General features: G+C 32.8%; 1 protein-coding gene across 11 annotated transcripts in view; it reads right to left on the bottom strand.

Annotated features, from left to right (window-relative positions):
* PLCB4 (phospholipase C beta 4) overlaps window positions 1-14815 on the bottom strand; it is a 461856-nt gene that overhangs the window by 141038 nt on the left and 306003 nt on the right. For all 11 annotated transcript variants that reach the window (XM_074287886.1, XM_074287884.1, XM_074287887.1 and 8 more), the window contains 3 exons: window positions 6191-6271; window positions 5595-5654; window positions 4075-4218 (listed from right to left, as the gene is read on the bottom strand). In XM_074287886.1, coding sequence (XP_074143987.1) covers window positions 4075-4218; window positions 5595-5654; window positions 6191-6271 — 285 coding nt within the window. The remainder of the gene's footprint in view (window positions 1-4074; window positions 4219-5594; window positions 5655-6190; window positions 6272-14815) is intronic.

The following is a 14815-nucleotide window of genomic DNA, read 5'->3' on the forward strand; positions in this document are numbered from 1 at the left end:
GATCTACTGTATCCAGAAGCAGTAGAATGACTCCATCTTGTTCTTTGCAGGGTAAACTTATGTTGGCTGATCATTAAGCACCTTCTATAGGCCACCTTGTATTAGGCACAAAGTTAGATGGATCAGGTCTCTGCTGGATATTAGAATAAAGGCAGTTTAACATTAATTTTCATTTTAGGATTTTAAAATTCATTCATATTATGAGAAAGCCAGACTAAATTTGTTACTGTCCATCTCACTCACATTGCTTATTTTTGCTTGGATGCCTTGTTATCACCCTATTCAAAAAACTTTACTTATACTTGAAATACTTTCCTCAACCTCTACCAGGACATCTTTTCTTACTACTTCAACTCACACTGATTTCTCTTTTTATCATTTTCTTATCAACAAAAGATGCTACAACAGGATTTAGCCATTTATTGTATCTTAGTCTAAAAATACTTGAGGAGTGATAGAAATTAGATCCTAAAAGAATAGAAACTATTAAAAAGTAATGATTTTAGTTTTAGGGCTGTATTATTCAGGGTGTGTAGCATCATGGATTACTGAGGATCCTAAGGCCCCAAATGTCCCTTGACTTCATGAAGTTCAGTTTTCTCACCTGTAAAATAATGAGGATGCAACAGATCTTGGGGCTCTTATATTGTTTATGATTAGAGATGCTTATAACCCCCTTCTCAGAATAATAACTTGTAAATGCATTAAATAAAATTCAAAGAAAATTACAAAAGAAAATAAATATATTGGAATACAGTTAAAATACAGTCCATAAACTCAGGTAAAGAACCTCTGAAACTGATAATTTCTGGTGACTCTTTTATCCCTATTTCTTTGAAATGTTCACCTTTGTCATTGCTATAGTCCATAAGCATTTAATAAATCCTTACTATGCACCAGGTATTGAGTTAAATCCTAAGGAAACAAAGAAAGGCAAAAGACACAAGTCTTCCTTTTAAGGAACTCACAATCACATGTGAAAGATAACATATAAACAAAAATGTACAAATAAGCTAGATGTAAGATAAATTGGATATAACCCAAAGATGGAAACACTAGAATTAAAACTAATTGGGAAAGATTTGTCATACAAGATGAAATTTTAGCAGGGACAGCAAGAAAGATTGTAAATATATATAAAGGCTAATTTTTCTAAGACTGAAATACCTAGTCATTTGTACCTTAATAATATATGTAATATTCTGGAAGTGGTCAATGTGCAATTTGAAAATATAAATGCTGCTGTGGCAACTACAGAGTAGGAAGATATTTACAGCAAAACTGCAGAAAGAAGGAACAATGCATCTTCTTTAGAAATACGCACAACTTAATTGAATAAAGAAAAAAAAAAAGCTTCATCCTCCTTGCTTATTTAGATCAACAGGGTTAAGCAAAGCATTCAAAGTATGCACAATGTTCTAAGCAGAGTAAATCAATAACACAACATTGTAGCAAAATATGTCTTATTAAAAGTATTTTACATGAAAAATAGATATGGAAAACGAATAAACTTTTAAAAAAGAAGTTCCATTGTCTCTTACTATCTCCCACAAAGGCGATAATCTACGAGGATCTGTGATATGGTGGAAAGAATACTCAACTAGGCTCATTTGCAATACATTAAATCATCATTAGCTGAGAGGCTATAAGAACAAAGAAAATGCCTACTCCCTGAATATCAGTTACTATGTGAAGTTCTGAATTCTATTTTCTTTCTTACTGCATCCAGGGCCATTTCTAGTTGTCCTAATCAACCCAGATGGCTCCAGAGGTGAAAGTGAGGCTGATGACTTAGCACAACCTATCTTCACTAAAATTCAATTTACTTGCCAATCACGACATCACTTTCTTGACACTCTGGCCCTCTTTTAAAAATGAAGGAAAGATAACAACAACAATATGACTATCATTAGTACCTTTGGGACTTTGGACAAGTCACTTTGGATCTCAGTTTGTTCATTTGGAAAAGAGGAAATGTATTAAATTTCTAGAAAATGAAGTATAAATTTCTGAGTTCTCCTCTAGATTTAGTGATTCTGTGGCTTGCTCTTCATTCTCCTTACATAAAATCCCAGAAGAAAAAAGGTCACTAAATGTCAGGTTCCTGGATCTTCGAAGGAAGAGAAGGGAACAAGTACTTATAAAGCATCTAATATGTGTGAGGCATTGTGACAGGTGCTTTTTACAAGTACTTTATTATTTGACAATGGGAGTCTAAACATGATTTCAGTGGACCTAAATAGAGAAGAGAAGGAAAATTCAATTTCATGCTACACACAAGGAAAAAATCCTCTAAGTAACTGTTTAATTATATCTTAGAAGAGAGAAGAATAACCAAATGCAATTAAGATCACCCAGAAGAGGGAGACCAGCTTAGGTAAAATTCTCAAGATCATGGCACATGAGGATTGGTGGAAAAATTGGGATATTTAATGTAAAGATGCTAGAGCAGATTCAGTAGAGATCTGATAGTTATCTTCATGTATTTGAAAGACATCCAAATGGAAGAAGGATTAGGCTTGTGCTAGATTCCGGTGGAGATAATAAGACAAATGTGTATAAGTTGCAAAGAAGAAAACAATTAGTTATACAAAAGTGGGATGAAATGCTGCAAGGAAGAGGAGGCTCCTCTCTTTGGAAGTTGCCAAGGAAATAATGGATAATGCCTTCTCTGTGGTGTTGAACTGGGGATTAAATAGTTTCTGAGGATCTTTCCAAATCTAAGATTCTGTGATTCAGAAAAATCAGATGCAAGTATTCAGCTCCTATTATATTCAAGACACTGCTAAGACAAAGTAAGGCAAAAACAGTCCCTGATTCTGGTCAGCGTAATGGTGGCGACAACAAACAAACAGCTATGTAGAAACAAGTTACATAGAGGATAATTTGGGAATAATCAACAAAGCAAAGGCTTGAGAAGTAAGAGAGGTTTGGGAGAAAACTTCATATAAAGTTGGTATATTAGATGAAATTTAGGGAAACCTGAGGAGCCAGGAGATAAATATCAGGCTTGGGAAATAGTAAAAAGACCTGGACTTTGGAGATGGAGCGTCTTCTTAAAAGAACCTAACAGAGGGAGTGTTTCTCAATCACAGAATATGTGAAGATATAAATATATATATATTATAAATATAAAATATAAAAATAATATATAATATATATAATTATATAATATATATTATATATATAATATATAAAAATAACTATAAAGGTAGGAGGGAGCCAGGTTGTAAAAGTCTTTAAAAGCCAAAGTGGATTTTATAGTTGATTGTAGAGGTAATAGGGAGTTACTGTAATATAGAGAATAGGACACAAAGCAGGGAAACCAACCAAAAGGCTATTGAAATAGTTCAGAAATGAGGTGATGAGGATTTACATCAGGATGGAGCAGTGCTAGAAGAGAAAAGACCATGTAAATGAGGGATGTTATGAAGGCAAATTCTAGAGGACTTGGCAATAGACTAGATATAGACAGATGAGAGTGAAGAATTAAGAATAACACCTAAGTTGCTAGTCTGGAAACTGGGAGGCTGTTGGCATCCACAGTAATCAAGTAGCTCAGAAATGGGGAGAATATGGGGGGAAAATATAAGGAGTTCAGTTTTGGGCATGTTGCATTTAAGATATCTATGGGATGTGCATTTTGAGATGTCTTATAGGCAATTAGAGACATGAATCTCAATATTAGGAGAGAAGTCAGGGCTGAGAAAGTTATACTTATGAATAATCAACATGAAGATGGTAACTGAAACCAAGAACTCACCAAGTAAAATAGGATAGAGGGAGAAGAGAAGAGAAGGCACAGAAGACAGCCAGACAGCCCTGTGGTACACCCACATTCAATGGGCATAAAGTCATAAGATTTAAAGCTGGAAGAGACTTTTAAAATAAATGTCACATTTTACAGATGAGGAGAGACCCAAAGAGGTTAAGTGATATTTGCCCTAGATGTGTGAACAATAAATACAGTATAATGTTTCTTCTTGCTGACCTATTATATAAATACTTCAGCAAAGAAAAAAAATAATCCACAAGCACATATACATACAAACATATTATTTAAAGGCAGCATACCTTGGCAATTTCTGGATTTTCTGCCACCATATAAGTGAAACTGATATTCACCAGGTCAGTGCCACTGCAGACACAGACTATCCTTCCCTCCAAATCACTCTCTGATTTTCCAAAAGCCTCAAGAGCTGCTAGGATTTTGGGATCCTGTTTCATAAAGAAAACTAATTAGATGGCACAGTACTTAGGGAATAATTTAATTATATGCATCAGATTTGAATAATAATGTACATACAATGTAGTAAATATAATTTAAACTTAACTTGAAAACCTCCAATGTAGGAGAACCAATCACTCTCTGAAGCTCTTTTTTGAAAATGCATGTTTTTCTTACATTTCAATAACCAAAAACAAGATTGACACCCCAACTCAGATAAAAGTTATAAGCATTATATGACAATATTGTAATTATTTAAAAAGTAAGGCCTAAAATTTCCCAATTATAGACAGAGTCTCTTTCCTTCCTGTAATCATTCTTGGTTCTAATGCTAACACAGGTGAAGAGTTTAGACTTTCGAATAAAATTTACTTATGTTAATATGTTAAGAAAAAACCTCTATGGAATTTTTCAATAGTGTCCCTAAGTGATTCTACAGGATGCATGTCATTTTACCACAATTGACTGTCATTGTTAAATCAAGAGAGATTAAAATTTGTCATGTAACCCAAGAAAAAGAATACGTTTTTCCTATGTCTTTAAAAGTTATGGTATCTTTAAATTAGAATTATGAAAGGCAATAGAAAGATTTATTGTTGCTGGAGAAAACTCAAAAAGTTTAACTGAGGATACAACACTTTTTACAAAAAATACAGTAGGTCTCCAGAACATATTTAAAAGTTAACATATTTACAGAGTTCAGATTGATATTATAAGAAATATCTACCAAACCATATCAGAAATGGAGAAGGTATCAAGTACCATGTGCTTTGTGTGAAAACTGAAATATTCTAAAAGAAAAAAAATTCTTCTGAGATCTACATATTGATTAAAATACATTCATCTTTAGAAGGTAGGTTTATGATCTCTCCCATTTTTCCTTTAGGAGGAAGCAACATATTCCAGCCTTTTAAAATGAGATGACATCTTTTAGTGTGCAGGTGCACAGACATAGAATTTTATAAGCCATTTCAATTTTCATGTCAACTGAATGAAACCCAGGAGTGAAGTATTCATTGCCAAATCAAAAAAAAAAGGGGGGGGTATGTGGTAAACTGGTTGTCAAATTCATTTTGCAGTTAAAGAAAATGTATCCTGGATGCTCAACAGAAAATTACCAGAAAAATCTTTTTAAAAAAGTGAGACAGCTCCTGAAATCTCCCAGGAGTCCTCTTTTTAATAGGCAAACAAATTTCTGCTATATCTATGAATAACAAATTTAAAATGAACCAAATCTTAAAGCTTATCTAATTTACAAAGTGTGTTATTTTCCCCCACAGTAAATGGATGATGCATTCCATGGTAACTTTTCAAATTAAGTACTTTTTAAAAAAAAGAACAACAACAAAAATCAGTAATAGGGTACCTTTGGTACAGATCCAAAACGAATGCTGTTGATGAGGGAGCACTCTAATACCTGTCCTTCCTGAAAGCAAAGAGAGTTGCAATAGTAAGCTTGAATTATAGTAATGTGTGTTTTTACTAAACAGCACCTAACATCTTAGATATTCAACAAATGGTTACCAATAATAATGGCACTTATGATGGTATTGAACTAATGTGAGGGAAAAAGGTAATTTTCAAAAAAATAAATGAGGATTATATCTTTCATACACCTTAAATAAGCAAGACATACTGCTTTTCATTTCAAAGGGACATATGAGTATCAAACTATAAAGAATTTTATGTATTCTAAAATGTGAAATTCAGGTTAAGGGAAGTTAAGTTCCCATAACTTTTATATAGGTATAGTCTTATCTTCTCGTTTTCCTCTCCCATTCTTCAATTATCTTTTATGTGTTGTCTTCCCTCCTTTGAATATATTCCCCTTGAGACAGGTACCATCTTTTTGCTTATTTTTATACCATCAGCTAATCAGAGAATAACTTAGAGAATAAGTGAAAGGATTAAAAAACCTACTTTTATATAAACTGAAGATAATTTATTGCTATCTTACTGTACCTTTCCTTCACTTTTCCAGGTCAAAAAGAAGCCAAATTCATCCACTTTGAAGAGGCAGTTAGGTTCAAATACAAAGGACTCCTATTGAAGAAAAATTTTATTATTTTTCATGAATTATCTTTCTTTTCTTAAGAAAAAAATAAAAATAATATGAACTAAAATCTGTATAAGTTTCTATAATCATAAAAATAAACTTTAGTTACAATTAAAACCCAAAAATAAAAGTAAAACTTTTTTTTTTATTCATTTTTCCAAATTATCCCCTCCCTCCCTCCACTCCCTCCCCCCGATGACAGGTAATCCCATACATTTTACATGTGTTACAATATAACCTAGATACAATATATGTGTGTAAATACCATTTTCTTGTTGCACATTAATTATTAGCTTCCGAAGGTATAAGTAACCTGGGTAGATAGACAGTAGTGCTAACAATTTACATTCACTTCCCAGTGTTCCTTCTCTGGGTGTAGTTATTTCTGTCCATCATTGATCAACTGGAAGTGAGTTGGATCTTCTTTATGTTGAAGATTTCCACTTCCATCAGAATACATCTTCATACAGTATTGTTGTTGAAGTGTATAGTGATCTTCTGGTTCTGCTCATTTCACTCAGCATCAGTTGATGTAAGTCTCTGCAAGCCTCTCTGTATTCCTCCTGCTGGTCTTTTCTTACAGAGCAATAATATTCCATAACCTTCATATACCATAATTTACCCAACCATTCTCCAATTGATGGACATCCATTCAACTTCCAGTTTCTAGCTACAACAAAAAGAGCTGCCACAAACATTTTGGCACATACAGGTCCCTTTCCCCTCCTCAGTATTTCTTTGGGATATAAGCCCAATAGCAGCAATGCTGGATCAAAGGGTATGCACAGTTTGATAACTTTTTGGGCATAGTTCCAAATTGCTCTCCAGAATGGCTGGATTCTTTCACAACTCTACCAACAATGTATCAGTGTCCCAGTTTTCCCACATCCCCTCCAACATTCATCATTATTTGTTCCTGTCATCTTAGCCAATCTGACAGGTGTGTAGTGGTATCTCAGAGTTGTCTTAATTTGCATTTCTCTGATCAGTAGTGATTTGGAACACTCTTTCATATGAGTGGAAATAGTTTCAATTTCATCATCTGAGAATTGTCTGTTCATATCCCTTGACCATTTATCAATTGGAGAATGGTTTGGTTTCCTATAAATTAGGGTCAGTTCTCTATATATTTTGGAAATGAGACCTTTGTCAGAACCTTTAACTTTTAAAATATTTTCCCAATTTGTTACTTCCCTTCTAATCTTGTTTGCATTAGTATTGTTTGTACAGAAACTTTTTAGTTTGATGTAATCAAAATCTTCTATTTTGTGATCAATAATGATCTCTAGTTCTCCTCTGGTCATAAATTCCTTCCTCCTCCACAAGTCTGAGAGGTAGACTATTCTCTGTTCCTCTAATCTATTTATTATCTCATTCTTTATGCCTAAATCATGGACCCATTTTGATCTTATCTTGGTATATGGTGTTAAGTGTGGATCCATATCTAATTTCTGCCATACTAATTTCCAGTTTTCCCAACAGTTTTTTCTGAATAATGAATTTTTGTCCCTAATGTTGGTATCTTTGGGTTTGTCAAAGATTAGATTGCTATAGATGTACCCTTTTTTGTCCTTTGTATCTAACCTGTTCCACTGATCTACTGGTCTATTTCTTAGCCAGTACCAAATGGTTTTGGTGACTGCTGCTATATAATATAGCTTTAGATCAGGTACACTTAGACCACCTTACTCTGAGTTTTTTTTCATTAGTTCCCTTGCAATTCTCGACCTATAAAAGTAAAACTTAATTGTTACTCTTTCCTTATTAGAATCAAATTAAAATATTTGAATTGAATATGGACATTTTTCCATTTTTTACATCTTGTTTGAAGATATTCTTATTACTCAGTTAGATGACATTACCAAAATCATAAAAATTCAGAAGTATAATGGCAGGTTAGTAGCTATCAATCCCTAGGTATCTTTCTTTTCTTGCCTAGGCAGATTTTGGCATAAAGCTACATAGTGCCAAATCAATAATTTGAAAAATTCTGCTAATTATCCTAGTGTTTGTTCTATATGTGCCAAAATGTTTGTGGCAGCTCTTTTTGTTGTAGCTAGAAACTGGAAGTTGAATGGATGTCCATCAATTGGAGAATGGTTGGGTAAATTATGGTATATGAAGGTTATGGAATATTATTATTAGAGTCAAAATTTGAATATCTAGATTTTGGTTATAAGAGGAGGTGGTTGACATTCAGAATTTCTTGTAGTTATGGAGCCAAGATGGCAAAGAGTAAACAGGTATTTGAACTCTTCATGGCTTCCCTCAGAATCAATACCAGATCAAGCCTCTGAACGGGTTTTGCAGTGACAGAGTACACAAATACCTGGAGTGTAATACATTTCTAGAAGAAGATATTTTGGAAGAACATCAGGAAAGACCTGTATCAATCAGAGTATGGAGAAGCAGCCCAGAGCAGATACTACTCAGGGATACCCTCTTTTGGAAGAATTTTAAAAGTATCTCAAAAGAGAGTTGAAAGAAAAATGGGGAAAGGAAATGAAAACTTTGGGAAAAGAAACACAGAAATTGTCTGAAGAAAATCAATTACTTCTTAAAAATAGATTTAATTTTTTTTAAAAAACAGAATTGGTAAAAGGAAAACAGAATAACAATTCTCTAAAAATAGAAATGCTAAAATGAAAAAAAAATCCAATAAACAAAACAACTCATTTAAAAGTTCAATTGGCAAAAATGTTAATTGAAGAAAATAATTCACTAAAAATTAGAATTGAACAAATGGAAGTGAATGATTCCAGGGAATAAATCAAGAATCATTCAAAAATGTAAAATACTTCATTGGAAAAATAACTGACCTGGAAAAGAGATCCAGGAGAGACAATCTAAGAATTTTTAGACTGCCTGAAAACCATAATGAAAAAAAAAAAAGAGCCTACATGAAATCTTTCATGTAATCATCAAGGAAACTACCCTGATGTTCTAGAACCAGAGGGCAAAATAAAAAGTAAAAAGAAAAGAAAAAAAAAACTTTTTAAAAAATTAAAAACACTAGAGATTAAAGAGATAAATGGAGTTTTCCTTAAAGTGATCAGTAGCAACTATTTAAAATCATCAGCAAGCATCATATGTAATGGGAATAAACTAGAACATTCCCAATAAGATCAGGGGTGAAACAAGGTTGCCCACTATCACCATTACTATTCAATACTATATTAGAAATGTTAGCTTTAACAATAAGAGAAGGAAAAAATTAATTAGAGTAGTTGAGGAAACCAAAATATCACTCTTCACAGATGATATGATTATATAGAGATCCCTAGAGAATCAACAAAAAAATTACTAGAAACAATTAACAACTTGAGCAAAGCTGCAGGCTACAAAATAAATCCATGTAAATAAATCATCAGCATTTCTATATGTTATCAACAAAGTCCATCAACAAGAGATTTAAAGACAAATTCCATTTAAGATAATTGCAGATAATATATTTGGGATCTACCTGCCAAGAGAAAGTCAGGTACTATATAACACAATAACAAAACACTTTCCACAAAAATAAAGTCAGATTTTAAAAACTGGAAGAATATCAAGTGCTCATGTGTAGGCTGAAGTAATATATTAAAAATGACAATTCTACCTAAATTAATTTACTTATTCAGTGCTATACTAATCAAACTGCCAAGAAATTATTTTATGGAGATAGAAAAAAAATAATAACAAAATTCATCAGGAAGAACAAAATGTCAAGAATTTCAAGGGAATAAATAAAACAAAAGCAAATGAAGGTAGCCTAGCTGTATCAAAAGCAATCATTACACTATTTGGTACTGACTAAGAAATAGAGTAGTGAATGAGTGGAATAAGTTAGCTTCACAAGACACAATAGTTAATGACTATAGTAAGTAATCTAGTGTTTGATAAACCCAAAGATCCCAGCTTCTGGGATAAGAACTCACTATCTGACAACATTTGCTGGGAAAATTGGAAAATAGTATGGCAAAAACTAGGCATTGGACAACACCTAACATCCTATACATAGATAAGGTCAAAATGCGTTCATGATTTAGATATAAACAGTGATACTATAAGTACATTAGAAAAACAAAGGGTAGTCTACCTCTCAGATTTGTGAAGATTTTGATTTTATTAAATTAAAAAGGTTTTGTACAAACAAAACCAATGCAGACAAGATTAGAAGGGAAGCAGAAAACTGAAAAAAAAAATTAACAACCAAAAGTTCTGATAAAGGCCTCTCTAAAATATGTAGAGAATTTACTCAAATTTGTAAGAATATAAATCATTCCCCAACTGATAAGGAGTCAAAAGATATGAAGAGACAATTATCAGGTAAAGAAATTAAAAGCATTTCTAGTCATATGAAAAAAAAATGTTTTAAATCATTAATGATTAGAGAAATGCAAATTAATACAACATTGAGGCACTACTACATACCTCTTAGATCTAAGATGACAAGAAAAAATAATGATAAATGTTAGATGGGATTTAGGAAAACTGGGACACTAATACATTTTTGGTGGAGTTGTGATCCGATTCAACTATTGTGGAGAATAACCTGGGACTATGTCCCAAAGACTATCAAACTGTGCATAGCCTTTGATCCAGCAGTGTCCCTATTGAACCTGTCTCCCAAAGAGATCATAAAATAGGGAAAAGAACCCACATTTGCAAAAATGCTTATAGCAGCCCTTTTTGCAGTGTCAAGGAATTGAAAACTGAGTGGATGCCCAACTCATCAATTGGAGAATGGCTAAATTAACCATGTTATATGAATGTTATGGAACATTATTGTTCTATAATAGCAGAATGATTTCAGAAAGTCCTAGAGAGATTTACATGAACTTTTATGGTAAGTGAAATGTATAGAATCAGGAGAACATTGTACACAGCAACAACAAAATTATGCAATGATAAATTCTGATGGACAGTTCTGTGACTCAGGCCAATTCCTAGACTTGTGATGGAGAGAGTCATCTGCATCCAGAAAAATAATTATGGGTTCTGAATGTGATCACAATATAGTATTTTCACTTTTTTGTTGTTATTTTCTTGCTTTTTGTTTTATTTCTCATTTTTCTTCCTTTTTGATCTGATTTTTCTTGTGCAACATGATAATTATGGAAATATGTATAGAATTGTTTAACATTGTTGAGCTTCTCTGATTACATACAAGAGCCACTGATACTACTTTAGATGCTCTTCTTATAATTATCTAAAAAAAAGAAAATTCAACTTTGAGAAGAAAAATAAAATAAAACAAAATACTACCTCTCAATATGTGAGTGACTACTAAGTTGTGTATGACTTGGAAATGATATCTGGTATATTTAAAAGTGTTTTATTTCATTTATTTATATAATTTTATTACTTTAAAACTTTTATTTATTTCAGTATTTCCCCACCAAGGAAATGCAGAGTCTCTGGTGAGGCATAATACAATCCTAAACTGAAGGCTTTTAGAAGAGGTTCCTGGCATAATAACTGCTGTTTCCACATTTCAGAAAACTTCTCTATTCATCAAATGGATCTAATCATACATTTCTAAAATAAGCTGGATAATTAAACATGAGACATTTACAGGCCAAATATTCTTTGATTTTATTGAAACTATTGAAGACATTGATAAGTCCTACTTTGTTATTGGATAATAAAAGGACATCGTCTTTTGCTGCATTCTTTTTACTTGGCTCCAGTAATACACCTTAAGAAGCTTTTGAAGTCATTAATACAATGTGAAAGTGATTCCATCTCTAAACTGTTCTATAAAAGCAGTTTTAACATTCATTGACCAACACTTGGATTACGACTGTGAACTCAGTCCATTAATGCTAGTCAATGATGAAATCAGTTTATAGTAGCAATAAATGATGGTTCCTATGCACTCTGCTCTGGTGGGATCACATCTGGAGTACTATAGAGAATTTATTATTTTCAAGTCTGGAATTCACAGTGAAGAGAAGGCATTAATAAGGACAAGGATATCCAGAATAAGTCAACTAGAATGATAAAGGGACTTGATTCTATGACATACAAGTTGCAGTAAGAACTGGGGACATTTTGCCTGGAAAAAAGGAGACTTTGAAATTGGCAGGGGGAGGAATGGCAGAGTACAACATGATAGCTGTCAATTATTTGAAGGGCTCTCCTATGAAAGATGGATTCAACCTTTTGTATTTTGACACAAAGGGCAAAACTAAAAACAATCAATAAATAGGAGTTCCAAGGAATGTCTTAAGTTTGATACTAGGAAAATTTTATGACAATCATGTATGAGTAGAATGAATGGCTTCAGGTCTCCTCTCAGGAGAAGTCTCTAAGCAAAGGCTCTATGACCACAGTCAATCAATAAGCATTGATTAAGCACCTATTCTGTGCCTGGCACTGTGCTAAGCATTGGGGATAGCTAACATTTGTATGGCACATACTGTGTACCAATCCCTATGCTAAGTGTTTTATAATTGGTCCTTACAAAACTGTGAGGTAGGTGTGGATATTACCCTCATTTTTCAGATGAGGAAACTGAGGCAAAACAGGGGTTAAATGATTAGTTCAAGGTCTTTCTGAATTTCTAAAGATAGACAAAATATACTCCTTATCCTGAAAAGGCTTACAGTGTAATACAAATATATATATATTTTTTACAATCAAGACCTCTATAGGATAATTTATACTCTATGTGGGACATAATTAATAGAGGGAAGGCACTAAAAAGAAAGGGTTTTGTGGAAGGCTTCATGTAAAAGGTGGGAGGGAAGGTTTACAATATAAAAAGATTGGAAAGGGGGAGGGAGGCGTTGAGATTACCAAGGACTTTCAATGCCAGACAGAGAATTTTACATTTGATCCTGCAGGCAGTAAGAAGCTTCATAGACCAAAAACAGGAAGAGATTAAAGAGGCTGCCTAACCTAATTCTCTCCTATTAGAGAGGAAATTGAAAACTACAGAGATTAAATGACTTGTCCAAGTTAGTACGAATAGTAAGTAACACAAAAGGAAGGAATCATTTCTCTAATAGAGATTAGCTTATTGTACAGTGAAAGAGTAGTACTGAAGGAAAAAAAAAATTACATTTCTTTTGGGTTGCAAATTTAAACTTATCTCTTGGAATATTATTATTTATCTCATATACAATTTTTGAATTGTAAGAGGTTTTAGAGAAAATCTAGGCAGTAGCTTTTTTTTTTTTTTTTTAGGCAACTAACTGGGCTTAAAGTCAAGAATCATCTTCCTGAATTCAAATCTGGCCTCAGATACTTACTACCTAGCTGTGCAACTCTGGGTAAGTCAGTCAGTTAACCTGTTTGCTTCTGTTATCTCATCAATACAATGAGCTAGAGAAGGGAATGGCAAATCCTTCTAGAATTTTTGCCATGAAAACCCCAAATGGGGTCACAAAGATTTGAACTTGATTGAAAAACAACTCAGTCATATAAGAACTACCTTAGAGTAGGAACTATCTCCTTTTGTCTGGAGTAATATCATCAACATACAGTAGTAGAAAATAAATGTTGGTTGAATCAAATTCATACAGTAGTAGAAAATAAATGTTGGTTGAATCAAATTCATACAGTAGTAGAAAATAAATGTTGGTTGAATCAAATACATACAGTAGTAGAAAATAAATGTTGGTTGAAATCAATTACATACAGTAGTAGAAAATAAATGTTGGTTGAAATCAATTACATACAATAGTAGAAAATAAATGATGGTTGAAATCATTGTCATAGGGGTAGAATCAAGTTGTTGCTCCTCAAAGTTTCAAAGCCCAATGTATTTAAAAAACCCAAAAACTTAGCTATGTAAATAATAGGATCTCTTCCTTCACCAATTACATATCATGGGAGCTGAAATTTTGATTTCAGTAGTGAATATAAAAATAAGAGAACATAACTTTGGTATGAAATTTAAAAATAAGTAACCCTGATTAATTTATTCTAATTTTAGAAAAGAAATAAAAACTTCTTTATCCTCATGCCTTCAAAAGAGGTCTTACTTGGAACAGTTTATGAGAATTATTTTAAAGCAATCAGAGCAAAACATAAAGCTAGGTAAAATCTTACTTTGTGGTATCCATTTTTCTAATGAACCTGAAACTTGGTTATGCTCAGAAAATTTTTCATGCTTATAGTAACTTAACTTTACTAAGTTTCCAAATGAGGAGTAAGAACTTTATCAGTAGGGGAGAGGGGATGAGGGGGAACTATAGAATATAGATCTAAAAGATGCTGTTTCTCTGTTGAGCATTTGCTATTGCTGAATACTTTTTGATTTTTCTATTTTGTGGGAGAATGTTAAGGTTTGGTCTTCAGTGCTGCCAGTAAGTTTCTGAATATCTGCCCCGAGTGCTTTGTGGATGGGACTTGCTTTCAATGTTGATGGAATTAAAAACATTTGATGTGAAAGTTTGGGAATAAGGCAGTAGGTCACACAGGAATTAATGACAACAGAAATAGTCACTGTAGTTCTGTAACTCTTCAGTCATTTCATCTTGATTTATATGACTAAGTATGTTTTAATGATACTTTGACTTGATTCTCTCATAATAAAA

Source organism: Sminthopsis crassicaudata, chromosome 2, assembly GCF_048593235.1.
Source record: "Sminthopsis crassicaudata isolate SCR6 chromosome 2, ASM4859323v1, whole genome shotgun sequence".
Lineage (NCBI taxonomy): Eukaryota > Metazoa > Chordata > Mammalia > Dasyuromorphia > Dasyuridae > Sminthopsis > Sminthopsis crassicaudata.